Source organism: Spodoptera frugiperda, chromosome 28, assembly GCF_023101765.2.
Source record: "Spodoptera frugiperda isolate SF20-4 chromosome 28, AGI-APGP_CSIRO_Sfru_2.0, whole genome shotgun sequence".
NCBI classification, from domain to species: Eukaryota; Metazoa; Arthropoda; class Insecta; order Lepidoptera; family Noctuidae; genus Spodoptera; species Spodoptera frugiperda.
In genome coordinates, this window is record NC_064239.1 from 6,978,350 (window position 1) to 7,005,748 (window position 27,399).

Below are 27,399 nucleotides of genomic sequence, written 5' to 3' on the forward strand. Positions count from 1 at the left end.
ATTACGGATAAAAATAGTATAAGTTGTAAAAAATGTAAAATGCATAGACATGCATTTTACATTTAATCATTGCAAATAGACATTTGTACATATTTTCAGGTCACGAGAATCTCACAAATTTTTATTTAAACATATCAATATTTCAGTCAACCTGAAACCATGGCCAGCAATTAAAATAGACGCAATATATTCAGTTTAAAACGAATTTCATCCATACGTGTACCTGAAAATGTACGTAGCAAAAATAATATATAATTTTCCTGAAAGTAAAGCTAAAAAATAAGAATTAGCATATAAATAGACCAACCGACGTTTTACTGGAATATTCTTGTTTACTTGCCCCCGACGCCCAATGTTATGTTTGACATACACATTGTTGGCTTTGGGAACAATTTATTGTGCTCGTACACTCATTACCTGAGTACCTTCTGTATCCGACAAATAACCGAAAAAATCGTAAATACTCGAATTTTTAGACACAAAATCAAAGAATACTTTCACAAAGAAACATCTCAGTCGGAAATTATAGGTTAAGAGATTATTTACGTATGTAATGTACCTGATGGAGAGGGCTTATAAACATACAAAAAGCCTTTTTATGACCTTCTTCGCTTTTTATATCTACTTGCAAACATTACAGGCCACGTCGAGCTGACGTTCCCTTAAGAGAACGTGTTTACACCAAGTTTTTCTTATTTTTTCGCAAAAGAAAATGTGTTTTCTGTCGGTCAGCGACGGCGACGGGCCGAGGAAACAGAATCTGATTTAGGTTCCATTATATACAACTTTCCTTATGTAACTTCTACTACTGAGTTATGGAAAATGCATTAAGGTGGGGAAACTACGAAATTACTTCTATAAATCGTGGTTACTATCAAAAAAGAACATGGAGGTACATTAAGCAATTTATTTACAGTTTGTATAATATCAAAAAGCTACAATCAGTACCGGTTGAGTTTCTGTCTTCATAATACTGTCAAAAGTAATACAGTAACGTTATTATCCTATGTACTTACATCGTATGTATAATAATGAAAATGAAATATCTCATACAATTAGGTACATCATGACTTTTTGTCGACATTTAAACATAATTATCACAGATTTTGTAAACGTTTTAAACAATATTTAGTACAAAAAGCTTTATACAAAAAAGTATTAAGTTACAAACTAGGGTAGACGCAAAAGAATTTAATATTTTCCTAAAGTTTACGAAAGAGCAAATAAAGTTGAATAACCTAAAAGACTAAGTCTTTCTTAAAATCATAGATTTTATTCTAGACCAAATTACTATGTACAGCGTTACTTAGTTCATTAAAGAGTAAAGTTAATACTTAATAATAAAGTGACTAGTAAAGTGCACCCGAGCCGGAGCGTTGAACTATCTGAAAATAAATTTATAAAGGGTAATTAAGACGGGAAGTTTTTAATTAATTAAAATGGAGGTATTGTTACCGAATATCAGATTGGATATTTTTACCAGAGTATTTTACCTCGTTTTATGTCGGAATCATGGTTTGCGGATATTCTGTTGCTGGCGGTGTATTTTCGGTTGTGTTTCCAGTATTATAATTACTTTTAATATGAGAGAATTTAATAACCGGATAAATTCATGAATTGAATTTCAACTTTGTGTATGAGGAAAATATCTTCGAGTCGAGTAAAATAATAAAGCCAGCAGTTTTACACGTTCAAGATCGTTATCAAAAGTGAGCGTGTTTCTTAAAACTTTGTTTTATTTTAATTATGTCAATTGTAACTTACTGCTAGCTTGATGTTCCATAGGTTTCTTCACTTCTATGCTTGCGCTATGCGTCGGCATAAGACCTGTGAACAGTCAGTTAATATAACTCCACTGCAAAACCTGTTCACGAGCTAATATGGGAATTTAGAAATTATAGGATTAATAATATAATAATATAAATGTTCAGTGTTCATGACAACATTTACTTAGTTAAAATGTGTCAATAGCAATTAGCCTGATATCTTTCATAAGTATTTATCCAAAACGTTTTAGAACTTGTCACAATAATTTTATTATTAGACCCACATTTATACCCGTTCAGAATTCCCGCAATAAAGGCTCTTCTAGGAATGAGTAGAGAAGCACGGAGTAAGGTTGAATGACAATATTATCGAACGCAATGTAATTTCGGAGTAATAGGCCCAAAGGCAAGCAACCCTACACATTGGGTGTCATCACACGTACAAAGTACGCGTAGCTGCTAATCACGTCACACTACACATCTATACTAGTAGAAAGGGGTAGGCAGAGGTGTCTGGTTATGTTATTAGCCCTTTGTAATATGGGGTAAACCAATCCGTTTGAATAGCACCGATATAGGCTGTTAGACTAAATTCGAAATTGATATAGAAAATTTAATTTATAAAAAAACATTTCATTCTGGGCATTTAGCTTTATTAGCCTTTTGTTAAATGAGATAATTATAATTCAGCTAATGTCTGTATAGTGTCCGCTGACCACACGAACTTTTCTACAAGATTAAGTTCGGATCGAATATAGTGTCTTTCGATATTCGTAATTATTGAAGGCTCTAGGCCCAAGTACTTGTAGAACAGAAATTATTGGAGCACTCTGATCTTAGAAAAAATATTTTTAATGTTCAAACACTAACCTGGATAATAAATAGTAGTTCTATTACTAGTGTAATTAGCTAAAGGCAGGCTCAATACGCAGACGAACTCCTCCCAAGGGCTGGTGACGTCATCATCATGAACCAGGGCCGTGGTCTCCACGGTGTACATGCCCCAGGAGTCCATTCTCATGTCCGTGATCGCCCGTTCCAGTGGTTTACTGCAAGAGATTGATGTTTTAGGATATTTTTTCTACAGCGAAGCATGTAAAGTTTAGTTAAGTGGTATAAAACAAGCATGATTTTGTTACGTAACACGTATTCTAACATGAGCCCAATGTGATTTTATACATCATCAATACATCATATTAGAACATCAGAACCTGACTTCTGAAGACATTAAAATTTCGAGTGGCGTAAATGTTTCTAGGTTAAACGTTAAGATTGTTTTCGTTGTAAATAGTGTGCAATGCGACCAAATTAAATTTTAGTACCGGTCCTGTTCCTGTGGAATAAATTGCTAATGTCAATTCAACTTTTTTTGCAGAGAATTACTGTACAAAATAAGTCAGTCTGTGTTTGTGTGAGAACTTTAGTAGCTTCTGTATTTGCTATTCAACAGTTTAATCTCCGAGAAAGTTTATAGCTATAAAATTTTACTGTGTCTTGAGGGAACCAGCTAAGAAAAACTAAGGCACGTCGCGCCGGGTGAGACACGTCACTTGGAAATTGGCCCCGCGCCGGCTCGACTTTGTACAATTGTTAACTTCAATTCGAAACAGTATTTTATATATCGGATAGTACCTAAACAAAAGATAATTTGTTTTAAAAATAATGGATAGGATAGGCAATATGTTATAAGTGTGCCAGTAAAACCATTTTGGAAAAATAAATCGCAGGAAAAGTAATAGATTAATTAATTGAAAAATAATAGTATCTAAAAGAATAATGGTATGATTTTGTATGTTTAGGTAATATTTCCCTTTACAAAAAAGTAGCTTAGTCTTACGCTCACCCGATTCCTTTTTTTACAACACAAGCGAACCCAAAAAAGGTTCTTTACAAATAAAATACGACTATTACTTATTATGGGCATAAAATATGATACTTTTTATCCTGGAAAAATATAGAAAAAAGCTTTATTATTCAGTTTTATTCTACAGAACGCGAGCTCAACAGCAGTAGCTCAATAGAGCGATCTCCTTAATTATTAGTATTTGGGTCCGATAGATATTTATAAGATGTAGTCAGAGTTACTCAAAATTGAGAAATAAAACTTCCATGTGAAGACCGACATCCGCGCGGACGGAGTCGCGGGCGGAAGCTAGTATAAAGTAATAAATATATTAGTATCAGCGAAGCCTGCATCTGGTCAGATCATAAATACGTACAAAATCGTAGGACAGGATCATCAATAATAGATTCGAATAACAAGATCACTTGACCTTATCTAACTCATGAATTACCCATAAAATTGCCGTCTGCCCGTCTGTACATTTTTATATATATTTTCCGGACCGTACACTTTCTGAATAAACACTTCCTTTTATTAGTCTTGATAATTAACTTTTTTATTACCTACCTTTTACAAGATTTATTTTTAATTTTTGGTTATGAACGCCTGGGATTGGTGAATTAGATCAGGGCCCATTTCTCATATTAAAATGATTCCGAGAATATCTCTTGTATTTTCTTTTGATGGAATCTCTGAATAGTGTTTTCAGGCGAAAAGGAGTAGTTGACTGAAAGTATTTATACTGGGAATCATTTTAGGGATCCATTATATCTAAGATGTTGGATGGAGTTGTTGTATTACATATATAGTTACGTAGGCCGTGTATAATGGCCTGTATCAACTAAGTTAGTTCAGTACCACAGGGCTATTTCAGAGAATATTTCATTATCTAGTCACAGAACGTGTGAGAGCCATTCTACCGTATAAATGCTACCAAAAAGCTTATTGTACCCAAAATACTTACCCCTTTGATAAAATAGTCATCACGGGCCGAGGATATAAATACTCCGCTACACATTTCAAAGTAACTAAGAATACGTATTTCTTCTCCTGGTCAAATTGGAAACTCTTTCCCGGACCTGTGGGAATAAAAATAACTGTTACTTATAATCGAACAGAAACATTTAATTTAGACTAAAAGTATGTAAGTGACATTTGTTTTTACGACACATTTCCTCAAAGGAAAGCGGTATTAATCCAGAATTTTAACCACAATTTTAACAGTACTGTGATACCAAATATTGACAGCGGATCTATTACACATTTTGAAACACAGAACTTTTTAATTAAACCACTATATACCAACCAATCTTCCCTATATATTCGCAACCAATCTACTCTATACTAAAATAATAATATTTTTCATAAAGGATAGCATTGAACCTCTAAACGTACGTTAAAAACCTTTAAACGTACCTATTTGAGAGTCTGCCTACCACAAAGTGACCAGACAAAGGATTCATGCACATACAGCCTAAACCGAATACAGGTAATTACTTTGACCGGGGATGAACTAATTCGTTCATAGGTAGACTGCATCTCGATAAACTAGATTACCATACGCATAGGGTCCTGCCCAGACAATTCGGTTAGAAATTCATGCAAACCTACTATTATGCACTTTCGGCTAGTGCACAGGTGCCGTACCATCGAATTAATCTCAACTGATAGCTATTTCAAATTGTGTTCTGTGTTCGTCTACTATATCAGAGACTAGCTCCTGGCAGCGGCTTTGCCCATGTTCGCAGGAGATAAAAGTATCTAATATGTTATTCCTGACCATAATCTCCCTTTGTTTCAAATTTCATCCCGATCCCTTCGGCCGATTCAAGGAATTCAGGGTTCTGATGTATTTTTTCTCAATTAAATTTACCATTCATGAGAAGAAAACGTATTTCATCTTTACGAAATAAAAATAGTGTGATAATGTGTATAATTTTAGGACATGTTTGTTGGTCCAGATTTGATAGCTTGTATAACCTCAAATGAGCAGACAATTAAACTTCAGCTAAACAGATTAGAGCTAATAGAGATCATATTCGTAACGTAATTGATATTTAATTGAGTTTGTATTAGGTGTTAACTAATCTGCACAACCTGGGAATCGAACCCCTTTCTGCGAAGTCGAATAATAATTAATAGTCGCTAATAATGTAGTCATAATATTCCAGTTCCAACAATTTGAATGAAATTGTTCTAGTTTACAAGATTACGCATAATATTATCAAATTTAGTAGGTTAGGTACCTAATTATAAATCCCTATCGGCCATACAATTATATACGCCGCGCCGTACAAACAGCGTACACGAATATTATTTACATTCTATTAAAATAAACCAATATGGCTGATTAATTTTCACGTGGGATTTAATAACCGTATTTTGGTTAAAGTTCATAGAATCATGTCACGTATTGGTCAGTGTAATATTTCCAGTAAGTATTCGTATGTTTATTTAGCAACCAATTAATGAAGTTTCACAATTGTTGGCGGAGATTAATGTTGTATGGTTGAAAGGAATCTGGTTAAAATCCCCTAAACTTACAAGGAAATCTTTACTTTAAAAGTTTAAACTATGGTCTGAACTGTAAACTTTACGATGAAAAGTGGTTGTGGCTATACCACTGCCTGGTCCTTCGGGGAATAAGAAGCGGTATGTTAAGTTAGGAAACTTGAAAAGTCAATTAACTTAGTATCTCTTGTTGTGTCGACAGAACATCTCGAACAATTTCGACGTTGACAGTTCACTTCGTTTAAACGGACTCAACTACAAGTTCTTTTCAATTTCGCCCAGTTTTTAGTTCACTTAGAGTTAATTGCTGAACTCTTGTAACTAAGAGTCACCTTTAATATTTATAGTTTAAACTTACAGAGAATTTTGAAGTCTCTCATTACTAAATTAATTCTCTTTACGAAATATTGCTAATTATTTTAAAATACTAAGTTTTCTTTGAAGCTGAATTTAATTAATGTGAAAATTAATTAATAATAATAATTTTAATCTTGTAATGCGCTGCAAATACGAATTTCAGTCTACTCTGTCTCGAAATAACAAGCATGTCGCTGTATTTATGTTTATATGTACGTTGTATGAAGTCACTGTAATCCTAGTACCTGTATGTAACTGATATAACACAATTATCTAATGCAAATCGTATATAAATTGGGTGTAATCGACTATGTTAATTACTTACTGTACACTAACATGGATCTCGTCTGACTGTCTTCTGCTATGAATGTGGACACCACACATGTGTAGTTACCGCTGAGGTGTGTCCCCGGGTTTATTATTTTAATGGCTCTGTAAGCCTGTAACGATTCATCTGTAACAAAAAGTGTGAACATACATTTTTATATAAACTTGGTTCTTTTTTGGTTTATTTTCTCTAGGTGCCTATACAAAAATTAAGCGCAAAATGTGTTGCTAGAGGCAAAAAAATATAAGGACTAGACTGTCTCTATTTTATTAATATTCATTTCAGTCTAGGGAGATTTTGTGTAGAAAATTGAATAATAAAAATGGTGTTTGTTGTGTTCACCTAGATTTTTATGAGTTTTTCTTGTTTATGAAAAACTTACTCGAGATTTTAAAGCTCATATCGACTTTTCCTTTTAAAAGTCCAATAACTTGAGGTTGTAGCGGTGGTATCCATTGGTAGACGAGGCCGGTGGACCCGTTGAAGAACCACTTTATGACGAGACCTGGGCCTGGGGTCTTGCCTGTGTTGTAGTCGCAGTCTAGGATCACTGACTCCGTGCCTAGCTCCACTAGAGGCGGGACCACGATTCGGTTTATGTTCACCGCAATACATTCTGTAAATAAATATCTATGTTAAAAAAAAGAAATTAGAGTACTAACTGCCATACAAAGTCATTTAATGATTATTTAACCCAGTCCTTAGCAATTGTTTTTGGAACAAAATCGTTTCTAAGGAATTGTTTAAGAAATTATTTAATGTCTCTGAGTACGACAGTACGAGCTCATAAATTACAAAACTGTGTTTTGTAGTAAATCAAGATAATTCAGAAATTAAGGACAGAAATATATAGAAGAGAGACCTATAAGTATTAGGCTTTTACGAGACAAATACGTAGTATAAGGAAAAACTGGACTGATTGAATAAATAAAGTAAAGTCTAAACAAAGGTCCATTTCTTCACCCACCCAATCCGGAGCTAATGTACATTAATCCGGTCAACAGGACGTCTAGAAATAACCTCTCTAATAGATACTAAGCTACAAATCTTTTCTATACTTAGGTTAAAGATTAATGGGTAGTTATTTGTCCTTTTGTGTATTTTGTTTTTTTTATGTTATAATCCGGTAAGTGAGCGGAGGAACACCTGATGGTTAGCAATCGCTGCCGCCCATGGACACCCGAAACACCAGAAGCGATACAAGTACGTTGCCGGCCTTTTGGGGGTTAGGAATTTCAGGGTTGTTGGGGAATCGGGGATCGGGAAGATTGGGAAGGTGAGTAACTGAACCTCCGGTAACTTCAATTAAACAACGCAAGTTTGAATTTTGGGAGTGTTTTAGAATATAGAATCACAGTCAATACTTATAGATGTACAATAATATAAATACGTAGTTCTTATCCATTGTACTTGTTTGTGATACGATAGCTGGATAGATAAAAGTAGAATTTATAATTAATCTTTAGTAAAGAGTTCCTATAGAATTTTGCGTGGTATCTAATACATACGTAGCTTTACCTACTGTAATTGGCATAATGTATACTCAAGAAAAATATATATTAATATCTGCTAGGTACCACCTACGACATTGTCAAATGTGATGTTTCTACTGCACGGTTGGCGTGGTAGCTAGGCAGCTGGCGGCCATCGACGTGTAGCGGGTTCGATTCCCGCACAGAGCAACTCTTTGTGTGATCCACAAATTGTTGTTTCTGGTCTAGGTGTCATGTTCAGAAGTTGTATGTTTGTAAACGCACCTACTATACAGGAGAAAATTATACTTTAGGGCAATGTTTTTTTTAAAACGAATAAGTAATTATTTTTAATTTTCATGGTATGAGACTTATACATTTCCAATCACTTAAATATGATATTCTTTGTTCATTTAGAAGTTGGTATGACATCGTCATGAACATTTTTAAAGGGGCGGTAGGTACTGACACTAATCTCGTCTTCAGTGGATTAGATACGCACATGTAGGCTTTGGGCGTGTATCTCGTTATGTCAGTTTAAGCTCCACTGAAGATTTGTGACAGCCAAACAGATATCTATGGCGTACCATGCACAATTGTGCTTAGTTTTAGTTTTACATTAATTTTATGCAAGTGTAATAAAATACATGTCATTGTAATGTAAAACAAGTATATTCATATTAATATTGACGGTTAAAAGGCTAATTGATCTAAGCAATATTTTTGTTATAATGAGTATAGCAAAAGTATTATATATTATACATCATTCGATGGTTATATCTGAAAGAATAAGTCTATGTATCATAATATAGCAAAAATATGACGCTTAGATCAATTTGCCTTTCAACCGTCGATATGGCAATTGGTATCAATTAAGAGAAGAAAAATAGGTACTATTTGTATAAAATGCAGAAAGTAGAGATTTTTTTCTATCACAATTACTTAACAAATATTGATACGTTGATACTCGTAGCAATCGCGGTGTTACGTTGTATGTGAAAGAATATGATCCGGGGGCACGGCAGTGACCCTTGAAGCACCAAGTCTTACAAAAAAAAGCGGCACGGCCGTACCATCCTTTTCTCGAAGCAATTCGGGCCTTTTTCGACCCCCTATAATTCGGATGTGGATAAAGCAAGAAACCTGAATCTTCAGTAACTAAACATTGTATAAACACGCTTATTTAAAATTTCAGTCAATTTGAACCAGTAGTTTAAGAATGACAACTTGTTAAAGTTTCTAAATTTTGTCACTCACTGACTCACCGATCATCAAAAGTCCGGCACTTCTAGCAGACTTAGAAGCTTCATATTTGGAATACATATAGAGTTTAGTGTCTTAAAATGGGAAAACTTAAATATTTTGTAATTTCGGTCCAGTTTTCCAAATACACCAAATGCATCAATAACTTTGTAATCCCATATAAATATATGGGATTACAAAGTTATTTATGCAGTTGGTGGTTGGTGGTGGTTATAAATTTAATAGGTGTAGATAGGTACCTACCATATGAGGCAAGGGAGGGGGTATAGGGTGGGTAAGGGTGTGTTTAGCCCATGAAACTGAACAACATTATTACTTGTAAAATATATATAATATATAGGTTCTGCAGTGTTCACATCCGGTCAAGCTTACGTGGCACTTTCGAAGTTACAAGTCTGGGCGGTTTACATCTCATTAATGTCGACTTTGGAAGTATTAAAGCGCAGGAATCATCAATTTGTGAATACAACAGATTAAGAAGTATTTACCGTCCAGACTTGTCAAAAATTGAGACATCAAAGCCTCCGAGAAAAGCCCATAGAGACAGGGATGGGCTTTGAGAAAAACTGTGGCTGAAGCTCAAGAAGTAGTACCGGAAAAGAAAAAGAGGAAGACTACATATAAAAATAAGAAAATATCATAAGACCTTTAACAAAATTCGTTAGAAGTAGATGGTATCAAAAAGAAAGGCTCTACAAAAAGAAGTGAGATCATCAAAAACATCCTGTAAAAAACCCAAGTCTCGCAGCTCAGTCTTTCTACCGTCAAAAGTTGTTCCATGTAATACCAAGTCGGTTAATCTATTTAGTGTCTACTTGAAGGACCTTCTGTCTTAAGTTATTACATAAGTTATTATCATGCCAATATTAAAAATATTTAGCGTTTTAAACAAATAGATCGACTTGGACATCGCATGAAAACAAAATGAATATTACAATATTATATTAGATTCTTTAGTCTCTCGCGCCTCACGCGATTAAAACTCTCGTTCTGTTGGTCGCTGGCCCCGTGCTGTGTAGTGTGATACATACTTAATCAAATCAAGCGATGTCCAAGACGATCTATTTGTTTAAAACGTTGAAATATTTTTAATATTGGCATGATAATAACTTATGTAATAACTTAAGACAGAAGGTCCTTCAAGTAGACACTAAATAGATTAACCGACTTGGTATTACATGGATCTCACAACTTTTGACGGTAGAAAGACTGAGCTGCGAGACTTGGGTTTTTTACAGGATGACAGTTACTTATATTTAAAATTTTTGAATTTAATTTATGTGAGACAGACGGATTACTGCACCTAATAGGAAAAAACTGTTTTAAATACCCACAACACGTGTCAAACAATAATTAAACCTTAATTCCGGAATAAATACCATCAATTTAATTACGTGAACATATGCAATGCATCAGCCATATTGCATTTAAATTAATTGATGTTGTGTATAATTTTATTATCATTAACTGCAATTCCTGGTATAATGAGCACAATTACCATAATCATACTATATCCTATCTATAATATGTATTGTCTATAGAGACATTGAAATTAATTTACAAAGTGAATCAGTAAATCCATCTGAATAATACAGATATCATGTATGTATTAATGTCGTGTGATGTGTTTATGAAGATATGTATAATATAATAATTATAATAGAATTCAATTTTGTGTGATTGGATGGTTTCCTTTGATTGCTTTTATTACCAACTAGTGGACACCACTAACTATATTGCGCTTTGAATTTTTCCTGTGCATATCTGTTAATTTTTTCTTACCTTACAACCTACTCCTAATAATAACAAACCATTTATGAATTAACAAAATCGTTTCAGCTTTTCTCGATATTTAGCAACAAATTCTCCTTCCTTTTTATATTATAGATGTTATAAAAAAATCTCTAACTAAAAATCGTAACTCGTCCGAACCTTTTGATTGGTTGATTATTTGGAGCTGGCCAATCAGAGTTAATGTAAAGAAAATATGGCGGCATATGGAATATAATCTGTTCCTTGGAGAGAGTAGAGGAGCACTAAGAGAAAATTCCCGAAATCTCGAATCGATTCTAAGAAACGAGAATAAATGGATTATTAAAAATGCCTAAAAGATTCGGTGGAGTCGGTGGTATTGTCATATTCTTATTCTTATGAATCCTACAAGATAAAGAGCCCGCCTGTAGTTCCCACTATACGCCTACATCTTAATCTAATAATATCTTAAGTTATCTTGTAATTCGAATATTGAAATATATTTCTGAACAGCTATAATATTATAAATAATTGTCTGGATGTGAATTTTACCGTGGAAAATATCATTTAAGTAATTAAACCAATCTTAATCATTTCAGTGGCCAGAAGTATAATTAAGTCCTTAACCTTTGGTCCCGTAATTGAACAATTTGAACCAATAATTTCTACACATACATTTCTATAAATAAGTAAATCATTACAAATCAAAAGGCACCATTTTATTTAGAACCAGCTGACGATTTACACTTTCCCTGAACTTTCATAAATAATTCAAGATTAACACTAACCAAATAGGTCCAGTTATTTTCGAGTTTAGCTAGACTAAACACGACAGACTATACTCGAACATCACGCGTTTAACACCAAAGATGCGCTGACGCTCTCATCAAATCAATGTACGTAATAAATTATTTTTCCATTCTATAAATATCAGTTCTAAATAATGAGGTTAAAAGTTTTACATTACCTAACATTTTTCATTGCCATTGTATCTAGCGATGCTTTATCCAAATTTCGCCAAGTGGAACACAATTAGGTAGGTATACGGTTTGAAACAATCACGGATAGACAAGTTAGGCGCAAATGATAGAATACATTTGTAACCAAGGGAGAACAAATTATACAATTTAACAATTAAATAACTAATGTGACACGGATTTCAGCTCACGTGGCGTGGGTGAAACTATTATTTTATATTCATCTGAAATACCTAGCAGTTATACACGACAGTGAGAATAGTGATTATATCGTGTATATTCACTTCTACCAACCTTGATGAAAGCGAATTATTTTGGTATCTCTTAGTGAAAACTAATGCGAAAATACACATCCTCAGATATTACTATCAGTCTTTTTTCACGTGAGGTGCGAGACTGAGGCGCATAAACTGAACCTACAAGAGAATATTATATTGGTGTAATATACAGTTAATATACAATATTAGCTATAAAGTTAAGGAAAAACAAGCAACACTATAAAAAAGTACTTTTAGGTTGCTTTTCCACCTGAGATGTGCTATGTGGTATGCTATGAAGATATAATAACTAAGCTGTGAATCTATGTAACCGTTTCCACTGATATTAAACTACGTAGCTGTGCAAGGAAGATGCGCTGCTCGAGTATGCAATGAGGAAAGCCATCCATAGCACGCATCTTTCTATATAAAAAACATAGCTCCGCTGACTCCGTTTCCAACAGTGCTAGCTAAGCTGTGTGTACCAATGGATATCATTGGTGGAAGTCTAAAGCATCCACAATAACGTAGCATAGCATATCTCTGCATACCAGCCATAAACTAATCTCCTACTGAAAGCTTTAACTACTGGATTACCCTTTGATCATGAGATTACACTTTGTTTTATACCTGAGCGAGTACTTTAACCTCAGTTATAATAATTACTTTAATTTATTATTAGGAACACTTAACTAAACCTAATAATGATACCAAGAAAGAACTGATATAATAGGCTAACTCTTCGGGGAATACCAGCAGACTTTTCATTACTTGTTATTAGTTCTATGAAAACAGGAAACTTCTAAAACAAATACAAAATATACTTAGAACTCTTTTCCTGCATAACAATTGCAATCTACGTACGTTTATAACCACTATTTCTTAATTCACCTGACCTGAATTGAAAGTTAAAATCAGTAAATATGCTGTAGAAATAGAATAGCTATCTATACATATAATAAAATCGTAGAAAAGTGCTGTCTGTACATTGAAAATAAAAATAAAAAAAATAGCAGGGGTTATTGTTATGTCGATGTCGAACCCAAAAATGTAATTAACTTTTTTTTGTCTGTTTGTCTGTTTGTCTGTTTGTCTGTTTGTCTGTTCGTCTGTGCGCGCTAATCTCAGAAACGGCTGATCCGAGTTGGATGCGGTTTTCACGAATATATTGTGGGATGCTTAAATTTACATTTAGTGTTTGTTTCATGTCAATCGGTTCATAAATAAAAAAGTTATGTCAAATTAAAGAATCACGTCGAACATTCTATGACATACCATTAATCTCCGCAACTATTTGACGGATTTGGTTGAAATTTGGTACAGATATAGTTTAGAACCTTAGAAAGGACATAGATATATTTTTATTTCAAAAATCAAAAAATAAAAATAAGAAATAAATTATTTATAAATAATTCTATGTCGATCGTTACACGACTTCGGTTCATGTTATTGTTTTAATTTATCGAAAAAAAGTAAATAAATAGTAAAAAGGTATGAAAAAAATAATATCAATATAATAAAACATTTAGTACAAAGAAAATGCTCTAACGGAGTATAGATAATTCTTTGTCGATCGTTACACGACTTCGGTTCATGTTATTGTTTTAATTCATCGAAAAAAAGTAAATAAATAGTAAAAAGGTATGAAAAAAATAATATCAATATAATTAAACTTTTAGTACAAAGAAAATGCCCGAACGGAGTATAAATAAATAATCCAAGTTGTCTTTATCCTCGATAGATGGCGTTGGGATCGAAATAGATCGCGCTATGGTTTCGTTACATTCATTTGGTTGGGTATCGGCCGAGCGCTTCGGTACTATCGTAGAAAAAGTGTATTATCAGTTGTATGATTATTTGTCTGTAGTGGTCCTGCTGTTTCGTATATTCTAAATTGGTTTCGTTGTATTTGTCAATTAATAAGTTTATTTGTTGGGTTTTCCTGGTTTTTTGGTTAAACTATTTAACGTAGGTTTAGTTTGATATCGATTATTAGTAGTTACTGTAAAGTTTTTTTAATAAAATTGTAAGTCTAATTTATAAATTAATTAGATTAGATTTAAGTCGTTTCTTTTAAATTATTTAGTTTAAGCTTGGTTATTATAGCATAGAGGATAGGTTTTAATTTAGTTTAAGTCTGTTTTTAAACTATTTTTTCAATGCCCTAAGTGAGTATACATCTATTAAATTCAAACGCAGAGCTCATTATGTTGATTTTTGAAGAGTTCCCTGGAATATCTTCCACATCTCATTTTTGAAGAGATCCCGCGAGATCGGGAACTATGTGGTTAAAACCAAAAATTTGCCGGAAGTCACTATTCCACGCGAACGAAGTCGCGGGCAAAAGCTAGTCTATTAATAAAAAAAATACGGTCATAATGGAACACGATGGGTTTAAATGCAGAGCCGGTACGTACGAAATGTGATATCCATACATATTAAAGAAGCCGTAGCGGAATCGAGATCAAAGAGATTAAAAATATATTATTAGGATCCTTAGATCCCAATCGTCTGCTTCAATGGTTCTTATGTACGAGAAATATGAAGCACATAATGCGAAATAGGTACGATTCGGTTTAATATCGAAAAATTCGTCTTTCTATTACCTGTATTACCGTTATGTATAAATGAAAACCTAAATAAATGTAAAGTAGGTCCAAAGATACTCAGACAAGATATTGGTGAATATATTTCCTAATCTTTCATAGATTTTGTATGAAAGTACATAATATATCTACACGCTGACTACAGTAACCTAAATAAATCTTTGAATAATATGACCTCTCTGTTTAATACAGGCTATTGGAACGAGTGGACGAGATTTCCTATTAATAAGATTAATCACATGGCATTCGATGCATCGTGTTGTGTGCTAAACCTAATGCCGCTGCCCTGGTACGTCTGCATATACGTTGATTGAGGATTATCCAGTTAGCAACTGACGCGGCCTGTTAGTGGGGAAGTCTAGTACACACGCTATAGTATTGTAACAGGCATTACGAAATCAAATTTTGTTATTGACAATAGTTTGACAATATATCTTTTGTATATATATAGGTATATTTATGCGTCAATAAATAATTTATGGCAATTGTCGATAGTTTTCAATTTATAGTTAAACATAGTTTGGTAAATAGATTACCAATGTGATGTAATGAAATTGTTATTTATTTATAACATGTATGATTCAATATATCTAAGTACATCAACCCGTTTTCATATTCTATGAATAATACACTAAACGTTTAGCCTACATTCTGAGAATGAAAGTAAAAATATACTTAAAAAAGTTATACTCCAAAGCGATGGCTTAAAAGGTTTTGTATTAAATATGAATGTCATAGGGAAGTAATGTACTTGCAAGTTTTATTGTTAGCTGCCAGTAATGGAGATCACAAAGAAATGAATCGACAAGCGAATACGTCGGCGCGGGGGTTTATGAATAAAGTATTAATCTTAATGAGAGTAAGGACACAAATTGATGGGGAGAACAACACAGACCTAATAAAAGAGAATCTGATTCATGTTGCCTTTGTGGAGTAACGTTCGTATTTCAGTTGCCGGCTACAGAATAAGTTAATCTCTTTGTTTGCGAGCGGTAATTATTTTCCTCTGAAATAAATTCTCCCCTTTTTAGCTTTTAGCTCAGCGATCAAAAACTGAATACATTTCTTTGTGTCACTGCTAATTAATTATCGTACCTCTGTGCCAAGAACGACTGGTACTTTTTTGTGATTTGTTTACGTTAATCCGGCTTTCGTGTTATTGTCATTGTTTTATTTTGAACAAACAAAGGTCTTGTCAATTATAAATATTCTGCGGTATAAAGTTTTTATTTCAGCGCCGTGTTGTGTGCACATTGTTTGTTAGCATTTTTATTATATGGATTTGTACATTTTATTCGCTACACGCATTACGTAGTGCGTCATTTAGTTAATATTTGCACTCTAATATTTTCACTCGAAATCAACATAAACAATTTTTTCATATACATATTATCATTTTCTGACGTACCACTGCCAAGCAAATGCTACGGAATCATAAGATATTGCTGCCCGTCTCTGATCTGGGTGACTAGTCACGGTTTTAGGAGGTACCTTGAATACATACCTACATAGGTTGAAGTACAATCCACTAGGCACATTTTCATTAATGAAAATTATAAAACAAATTCACACGCCTTCGAACTAAGGTTCAAACCGCACCAACAAACATATAATAAAAATAGCAAAGCTTTCTAAAAATAGTTGTTTAATAAAGAAACCCATTTTATAATATCAGCAGTTAGCTGAAGTAGGCGGTGCAACAAACTGCCCAGGAAATATGGGGCGAAGCCTTAAACAAAGGAGTTCAATTGTTTTCAGGCTAAAGCTGAAAGCTTTTCTATTCATACAAAATAATATGCACTACCTATAGACTTAATAAAACTTTAGTGGTAATCGGTTTTTCTAAATCTATTTTCATCGAACAAGGAGTCTTTGGAATGATTACCGGTAACTAACTAGTAACAAATCAACTTATATTTCTTTGTTTATCTTTTCTGTAAGCAATCTCTTGACAACTGACAACTACATTTCATAAAATAATTTACAGAGAGAAAATGTAGTTAGTCAAAATATTGATTAAAAGATAATTCGCTACGAAAGTTATAAGCTCTAAAATATTGATGAAGAAATTAATATGCATCAAGTTTGAGAGGTCTGAAACGATTTTCTGTATAATGTAAGTTTCAGTGATGTGTCTTCGCTTCACTGAAAGTCTAAGCTGGCCGAGATCCCCTGAATATGCGCATGACTAAAGCCTTGCAGCCTTACAAACATTTTTCAGGGAAATCTTTTTCAATTACAGTGACTTTTATATGCAACAGTGTAACATGGAATGTACATAGCTGACGTCACACTGAAAGTCGCTAACAGTACCTACCTGTACAATCTGTTACAGTAGAATAGTACTGCATGTATTTTTTTACAACTACGTTTCACTACACTATGCTTTTCTCCTGTATCGTCAGTACAAACATACAATTTCACGGGTGTATTGTGTATGTGAAATTGTATGTTTGTTGAGACTCAGGATTTATGGATCACATAAAAATAGTTTTGTGTGGAAATCAAACCTACGACTCGTTGCCCAGCTACTTTGATATCCACGCAAATATATATTTTAAAACTAAATTCTTCCAGCGGTTTTGCCTACGTGTCTAGGATGTGTTTATTCCAGACTAATATGTGTGCCAAATTTCATTTTAGATCCATTCAGTAGTTTTTTCGTGAAAATGTAATAAACGTGCATACACATACGTAATTTTATACGTCTATACATCCTCATAAAACTTTCACATATACAAATATAGAATATAAAATGTACAATACAATTGTATGTACAGTTTTTATTTAATATTGACATTATTATTATCATCATGAAGTCTGCAACAATGCCCATATCAAGTTCATTTCATATTTTGTTATTTGATATTTTAATATCATTTGTTAGGCACGGCTGTCAATTAATTTACGTTGAAATATAATTATGCAGTGTTTTCATTTTTTGTATTGTATTCTGTATATTATGTAGTGTAACGTGAGCAATTGCAATAAACAAAAGATATCGATAATCGATATTGAATACGTATACATACACATAATAATTCTTCACAAAGATTTCACATTTAATATTAATGTTGCAAGTGATACTTGTGACCATTGGACTAAAACAGGATGTAAACGGAACGCCTCCAAACGCTGCAAACAAACGCAGATGGTAAAAAACGAGATTTATTTAAAAAAATGACGGAATCAATATACGCCGCAAACAGGTGATAGTGGAAACGAGTTTTATGTTATAATAGTTCTGTTGTACTCAATTGCTTTAGGGTGATGTGGCTTGAATAACACGAAAACTATTAAAATTATAAAACCAATTATTGTAGTGTTTATCGAGAGCATTCCGTTTACAGCCTGCCGTTTTTCTCTCTTCTATGAATACACATGGAGCATTTTATCTTAATCCATTTTAGTTTTGTCACTAATTAAAGAAACAATCCCTCAAAGGGTAGGTAACAATATAGCAGTACTATAGGCATTTCTCATCTTGGCAAAATGTGTAAAAAATTCACGCGTCTGTGCGACTATGGCGCATACGCACGCATATTTTATAAACTGCACGCGCGTGAGAGCCATAACGTGTGCGATGGCTTTTACACCAAAATACACACGCTACACTTATACATGTATGAACAAACAAACAAGAAAAACATCAGACGTGTTTTTCCTGACGTGAACTTACTAAAATTGGTATGGATTACTTTTTGTACATTTTAATATAATATGAGATAAACGTACTATCGTATAACAGGAGTAAGATTATTATAAGCCATCTCCTTACTAAAAATAATCATCATAATATTTAGCGTACAGATTAAAGGTTTTTATATTTGATTGGTCGACGTTTGGCCGCTATCTCGCCTGGTGGTAAGTGATGATGCGGCCTACGATGGAACATGTCTGCCCATAAGCAACCTATTCACTTGGGCTTTGAAGTAGGGATGGCGATCTGAGATCGATTAATCGAAGAATCGATTTTTCGAGCAGAAAATATCGATTTTTTAAATCGATATGAAGTACTGTGTCGATTCACTGAATCGATATATCACCCTTGAAAATCGACATTCGATTTTTTCTCATACAATTATTTGCAATTAGTTGAATGTGCCTGAATTATAAGAGTGCTGCCGGTTAAAGATCTCGCGAGTTTATGAGTGTAGAGAGAGTTTAGATATTGAGCATTGGGAACTATAGTTCCCAGTTATAATTCCCAATGCTTAATATTGAAACTTTTAACTTTTACCTTATTTTTTACTTTTTTGTAATCAATAAAATCATTCAGTATATAAATAGGTACTTATTTTTTTTTATAGTTGATCTTATAGTTTGATACGGTAATAAAAATAATAGTAATTTATTAATTCCCTGATTTTATTGATTAGATATCGTTAATTGCAATATTAATCTTGTTTTTAATAAAATTGATATAAATTTACATTGTAAACGCAAACTTGAAAGAAAAGATCGATTTTTTAAGAATCGATTTTGTAGGCCTCGATCTTTTCGTGAATCGATTCATTAGACTACGATTCGAATCGATTTAAAGATCGATCTTTTTCGTAAAGAATCGCCATCCCTACTTTGAAGACACCATGGTTATACCCATCAGGAAACAGACTCCGGCAAAGAATGCCGCTCCTTAGCAGTTCGCACAAGTTAACTTGAAGTGAAGCGCTTCGTGCGAGTTTTCCTTCCTACTATTAGCAATTACATTGCAACAATTGGACTACTGAGATAGCCACTCCATAAATAACTTACATTCAGTGTACTTTACCCAAGTAGGCACATTTTCCTTCAAAATCATTATGTGAAGCACGTAAGTAGGTGGGTACCTATACAAACAGTGGAATGGTCAATCAAATGCAAAAGTAGATAGTCGTGTTTAATTTGGTTCTGGTCTTCTAGTTCCGGATAGGAATTCGGTGGAACTTTGTCCATACCAGGAAAACTTTGATAGCAACTTGGAAATGTTAGTCTGCAGTTAGTACAATGTCCGCCTGCGGTACTTGTTAGCCGGTCCGTGCATCTATATGCCTGTGATAATACAAAACTTCCATATAATACCAATAACAATGTAACAATTGATATCTAAGTAAAAAACCTAAACAATACACAAAATATTTATAGATATAACCACAAATTCCCACGAGCGAAGAAGCAAATCAATGTTTTAATCAAATGGAAACCTATAAAAATAGAACATTCAGATAAATAAACTGTCGATGCTAAATAAATACAAGCCTATATTATTTCAATAAACGTCCAGAAGCTTTTTGTTGGCTATAATAAAATAGAATCGGTCAGTTGTACCGTTTAATCGGTGCTATAAATTATAGATAATTCACCAAAATGTCTAAAAAATATGTGTACAAATGTTATGAGCCATTACTTACACAAGTACCACTAGCATGCTTACCCAAGCTACAAGAAATAAACATTCTTTCGCAATAACAGAGCATCCCTACGCCAATATGAATTTATTATACCGACGTTACAGTTAGATATTGTTTTCGTAGTTTATCCCTCTCAAATAGTCCATGAATAATGCAATGTGGCATAACAGCATATAGGTTAAATATTATATATAGCTTCACTCGTGGTTATAGGCTTTCAAGTAGATTGAAACCTCGATTGTTATTACACATATATTACTTACTAACTTTGTGTTTGTTTATCCGTCGATTTATATTGTTTATCTAGCGATATTGACTTGGAAGTGCGTTATCTGGCTTCTTGATTCCTAACTCTTATCTAAGTTACTTTTGTAGAATATGAGATTCACTAATTTATTGATAAGTTTCCAAATTATTGAAGCACACATTTTGATGGGTTTTTCTTTTTATACTTTACTTTGATTACACCAAGTACAACTTCGTGTAGTTAATCTGTGATGGCCGAGCATGCTTCTAAATCATTAACTAAGGGTATAATTTCTGTTCCATAATCGTAATCAATGCCCTGCAATACAACTCTCTATCAGATGTGTTTATATGTGGCTTCATCAGCGTTCTATAAACCTTTCACTGCTGACCAATCAATGTGCTAACAAATCTCATGTCAGCTTCAGTGATGGCTGGACAAAATAACAGCCAATCAAATCCCTCTGCAAGGGATTAAACTCAATAGGCACCCTACAAATACTTTTTAAAATAGTCCATGTAGGTACAATATTGTTTGATTCATAATCTGACAGCTTTTAGAAAAGTACTTCCTATTGATGGATTTTCGGGGTTGTCATTCGGAGTTAGTTTAGATTTGTATAGAGTGGTTGTGGTAAACGGAAAAATTGCCATATCCATATTTTTATTTCATTTGTCACGACCATAGTATCTACATAGTAATACTATGCATATTTCGTAAAATGTATCTACATATACGTATTTCGTAAAACATCAACTCATTTATAAGATTAAAAGAGAACGTGATTGCTCAAGAAGTACACAAGTCGTAGCGTCGATGTCACATACATAGAGTTGTTTACACTCAGTTTCAGTAACGAAGGGCCATAAAAAGATATTGATATCTGAAATCTAACATCCAGCAGTTTCCTATAAAAGTTTCCCAGTTACCTTATTACATTTTAGATGTTTTATGTGAGTCTAGACGTAGCACATCGTAAAGTAGCTTCTTTTATTATTGCTAAATTAAATTGTCCCGGAAAGATGTAATGTTACTGAGCTTGCTTTGCTAGTTTATTTTATAGATGAAGTTTAAACTTTAATAACGTTGATTAGTTTCATTGAGTACTTACCTAACAGCAAGGACCTACGAGATTGTTTAGAAAGTATTTTGAAATAAGTATTGAAACTGTATAAATATTTCATATTTTTTAACAAATTAAAGCTTGTCAGTAAAATAAATACAGTAATAATTAATTTATTCGAGTCCTTTATACATCAAGGAAAAGTCGTCAGTTTCAGATTCTTTACTATTTTATTGACCTTTTTGAAATAGTAAAATTCAAAACGCTCTGTTGCTAGGCTCTATTTGCAAATTTGGACCTCATATATTTATGACTCAACCACTACGTGCTTTAAGCATTAGAGCTATCAAACCAAAAAACTCACATTAACTTTTAAATGGGTACATATATACTCGTTTGTGGTCTTTCGAGTAGACAGAAACGATAGAACGCCAAATTTCGCATCTACTACATAAGTTAGTAACTAACTCTTTCCATTTTTTTGTGTTCATTAGTATCTTTAGGCTGCTTTTCCACCAAAGATGCACTATGCTATGTTGCAGTGGATGCTTTTGGTTTCCAACCGTTCCCAACCGCTATGGATGTGGGTTAGGGATGGCTTCCCTACTATCGATACATCGCATACTCGAGTTGGGCATCTTTACTTTAACTATACTTTGCGGTGGCGCAACTTCAAAGCACAGTTTTTAGCTTAGATATTACATCTTTATCGCATGGCCACATAGCACATCTCTGGTGGAAAAGCACCCTTACGGGTGCTAACTGAAGTTAATTATTTGTTTTTGTTTTTATATTCCGTCCTTTTACAAAGAAAATGCCCGCTAACAAAGTTACACTTTTGCATTACCACGAAAGAAGGGTTAAAAGTAAAGGTTACAAGAACTTTACATAAATGAAGAGTGTCGGAATAAAAAAATTAATGAAAACTTTTTTCCAAGAGGGAAGAAACTTTTTAGGGTGAACCTTCTCGACTTTTGTATTTAATAACACTTTATGTTTAAGGCTAACTCTCATATTTTTTCGTTTCGCTCATAAAATAACAAGTTACTATGGTGACAAGTCCGAAATATAGCTATGTAAACAAAAAAGTGGAATCTCTTTGGCCGTAAAAATTAATTCATCGAGTTTCTAGCAAAAAGATATTGTAGGATGGTTCGACGTTCGCATTGTAACTTGATTGACACAAACTAGAATTTGATTTGTGGCCAGTGTTTGGCGTTTGGCTCACCTCACATCACTCGAGAGAATATTATATTTTGACTCACTTTGACATGGCGAGTCTAATGGCATGACTAGACAAGTTTCATAAAAACTGATTCATGTTATGTCACGACATAATTGCTGTGAACTTCAATCAATTTTACGTCCAAATTCTTTGACGGCCAGGATTATTTGGTTTATTTATTTAGTCTGAGTAAGTTGTTGTTAGCTTTACAGACACATTTATGCAGGTTTCTGATGGAAAATACGACAAATTTATCGTCCCGTTAGGCTAACAGAAACGTAATTGGATATTGTAAAATTGGCGGTTATTAATCTTTTCTCTTCAATACACAACACAATCCTAAAGGCACTTTTCCACCAGAGATGTGTTATGCTATGTTGCGTTTGCGTTTGACTTCAACCAATCGTATTCATTGGTACACATATCTTAGCACTGGTGGAAAAGGACTCAGCTAAGTTATATTTTTTAAATGGAAAGAGGCGTGCTATGGATGTGTAGTATAGATGGCTTCCCTACTATCGATACATTGCATACTCGAGCTTTTCCTCGCACATCTACTTCTGGGGGCGCATCTTCGTTGCACAGCTACATAGCACATTTGTGGTGGAAAAGCACACTAAAAAGTGACAAAAATGTTTACAAAATCGCGATTTTCACAAAGGGGACAACTTGCAGTATTGAGTTTTGTATCCCGTCGGTACGTTTGTCTACATTACGGCAGGAAACAGTAGAGTTGAGCGGTATCGTAACCAATACAGGAAATTAACGTTCAATATCCGCGGGAGTTCCGCTGGCTTATCGTACTTACATATATCTATGGTGGTGCATTCTACCCCATAAATACGAATGTTTATTTGAGATATAGATTTTACGTGGTTTGTATTAAGTTGGTTAACTTTCTGCCACACTCTGTAACTAAATGAAAACTTGTCGGTGTATATTCGTTGGTATCTTCTTGAGACACTTTTATGTATCGGAGACTACTATTATAGGAATTTGTTTAATAATTCCGTTGAAATTTATTAGAACGATAGCCTGGTTACGGCTTAACCTGTAACCAAGAATGGCGTATTGTCTCTAGTGGATAGAAGATAGTTGAAAATGAATAAATACTGTTCGTAACCGCTAAAAGTGACATCTGAAAATTGATTTAATCGCTCCTTGCATGAAAAATAAAGTTACCGGCAGATTTTAGTACGTTACACTTAGTACGTGCGAGTAGGTGGGATATCTACCATGAAACAATAGCGCTTCGCCGATTGTCTTCGCCGGTTGGCTGCCGTGCAGCTGGTCGCGGGTTCGATTTCCGCACGGAACAACTCTTTGTGTGATCCACAGATTGTTGTTCCGAGTCTGGGTTACACGTGTAAAATTATTATGTTTGTGAACGCAACTACGACACGGAGAAAATCTAAGTGTGGGTAAATGTTTGAAAATCATAAAAAATTGGAGAATGATAAAGAGGAATAGAAACATAATTCCTATAACAGTATAATTTTTCATGTGATTTTTTATTTTGAGATGAAAGAGACATGTACATAGATTTACGTGGAATCCTTGGCTTGTGGTATTTTCTGATGTTTGATATGGAATCATATAAAAATCTAGTTTATTCGAGTAGGTAGTATCAAGCGAAATCTCCGCAGAGCGCTGGTGAGTGGTTCAACCTTCGATTTGGGCAAACTAACATTAATGCGACTCATCTCTATTACAATAAAACTGCAAAATAATGGGTAAACTATAAGTAAAAGTTATCACAAAGTAATTCGTCTAATCAATTACGTACATATGTACTTTTGTAATATTTTTTTACATACTGGAATATTTACAAATTTTAATGGGATAAAAACTGTGGACGAGAATTTACAAAAGTGTGTTAAAACAGCATGTAACGTAACACGTACCTATCACTCGCAATATCGACACTCAATTTGATCAAAGTGAGACAAGGTGACTGAGTTGCCAGCTGACTATCTATACATAGTATAAAACAAAGTCGCCCATTTTGTCTGTAGTCCCTTCGTATGCATAAAACTTTAAAACTACGCAACGGATTTTGATGCGGTTTTCACTAATAGAAAGAGTATTTTCTCCGACAGGTTTTTATATATAATTGAAATACATTGAAACTATATTAGCTGAGTTATAGCGATTTATGTCCAAGAAGTCAGAAAAAAAACTAATTGAAGATTGCATTTGTGCGTGCGCCGCTTATACCGTTGGATACAAGTAAGAACAATGTATAGCGAAAACATTGGTCTTTATTAGTTCTACAAAAAAGTCCGCGATGACATATATCCAGCTTTTTTATTTAAGTCACAAAAACTACTTTTCTGTATTAAAAAACATTTAATTCGTTGGGTGATGTTTAACTGGTGATATAACCAATAATACATATATCCTTATCATAATAAGTAAGTTCATCATCACGAGCATTTAATTTAGATTATTTTTGCAGTTTACAGTGTGTTATTTAGACATATAGTTTAGGAGATATCACGATATTAGTATTGCGGCACGGTACGGGCCGGCCGCGGCGGCGGGGGCAGCGTCCCTATAAATAATATTAAAAAGTAGGTACTACGACTTTGATCTATACATATAAGACAAAAAAAAATCTGTACATTACTTAAATATTTTTTCCAAAAACTGATAGGGGGGGCGATCAAAGAAGAGTCACAGAAACCAAAAAACATTTTAATATTTTAAACGCGGTTAAGGGAAAGAGAAGTTATTGTGAATTGAAAATTAGTATCCAATATGTGTTGGTGCGTTGACTGTATTTGTCGAAGTAGCGGGATACACGCAAACGAAGTTGCGCGGGTCAGCTAGTCAATTTATAAAGTTAAGTATCACGAACAGCACAAAGCTTTATAAGTTGACACCTGTTTTGAACCACCGCTAACTAACTCCAAGTAGATACATTGCGAGCGAGTTAATCACGTCCAAAAGTTGAACCTCCATGCAAATAAACCTACTTTGCATGATTTCGCATTTAATAGTTAAACCATTAATTGTTTATTCTACCAGTTAGCGTCAGAAATGAGTTTCAGACGTGTTTTAAAAGTTTAGAACTCTTCCTCAAGATTTTAATTTTATTATAACGGACGTGTATAGTTTTGGAAGTTCGTTTCGATTTAATTTAAATGGAATACGAATTTAGAGTGTACATTGTCTGGCTGGCTGTCCGTTAACGCTAAAAATAATTTGCCCAATAAAGTTATTTTTGATACATATTAATTGTTGTATATACATATTCCCTGTGTTTTTTACTACCGGCTATAAGTGCGACTGTCGAGTTCTGGTCATTGGGTTCGAACAATTAGAATTAGTGGCGAAATTTGAGAACGTAATTAAGATTGAGAATAAACTCCATTCTCACATGAGTTTTGAAAATCTCTCTCTCATAATTTTACAATACTATATCAATTATGAAGATCTACGTAAATACTTTTAAAGGCCTGCAATATTTACAGGAAATCTCAGAACAACGCGAGGGAACAATTAAGACTTGATTTCGAGTTGTGTTCTTCCTTCCTTCCTGATTTCATGATTTATTCTGAAATGATTGCGCGGCCTTCAACAAACGAATTTTAATAATTTCGCCGCTGGCACGTACACATGAAAGCAGTGGAAACAAAGGGCGTCATTGTTACTCAAAACAGCACAATCGCCTACAATCAGGCAGGATGACGGGAAAATTACACACGAGAAACTTTCAAACACGCAATAGTAACTGATAGAAACAACGTAAACTAAATTTACATAATAATAATATGAACAATCGATACCAACTTGAGCACAGTATGAGGAACACGAAGTGTATTGAATAGTTCATAGTCTCTCAACACTTGTCAAATGTTTCCCGGATGTTTTCGCACTCGAGGGAAAGTGGGAGAAGGGAGGCTGACACGCGACCACCGCGCGACTCCGTGGTGGCGCGCCGACTGAAAACTTTCAAGTATGAAGTGATCCTGCTGCAAGGGCGCATGCGGCGCGCCTGCCTGTTGAGTTACTTTACAAGTTCCTTATTACAGCGTTAAAAACATTTGCCGACATGCTTTCCATATTTGTAATGCTGTAAGTACATGTTTTCGTGAGGAAGGGTGAATCGGAAAGTTGTGTACGTATTTTTCGTACCGTCGAACGAAAATAAAATGGAATGGATAGAATTTATTTGAATATTTTTTGGGGAAGTAAATACTGTAGTTAGATAATTGACTGAATGAATTGATATGGGTTGTATGTTGTGTAGTGTTTTGTACCTATTTCAAGTTAGAACTTGTAAAAAGTTCCCTAGCAAAGCTCTGTGAATAGTTTGTACGACAGGGGTCTGGGGAAA

At 33.9% G+C, this 27,399-nt stretch overlaps 1 protein-coding gene across 1 annotated transcript; it reads right to left on the bottom strand.

Annotated features, from left to right (window-relative positions):
- Nucleotides 1-887: 887 nt before the first annotated feature.
- LOC118265543 (uncharacterized) lies at nt 888-27,061 on the bottom strand. Its single transcript, XM_035578469.2, has 7 exons — nt 26,853-27,061; nt 7,188-7,421; nt 6,803-6,931; nt 4,574-4,688; nt 2,637-2,815; nt 1,765-1,827; nt 888-1,385 (listed from the first exon to the last, which is right to left on the bottom strand). Exons 1-7 carry the CDS (start codon nt 26,893-26,895, stop codon nt 1,315-1,317), a joined length of 834 nt encoding a protein of 277 aa, XP_035434362.1. The 5' UTR covers nt 26,896-27,061; the 3' UTR covers nt 888-1,314.
- Between the last annotated feature and the right edge of the window lie 338 nt (nt 27,062-27,399).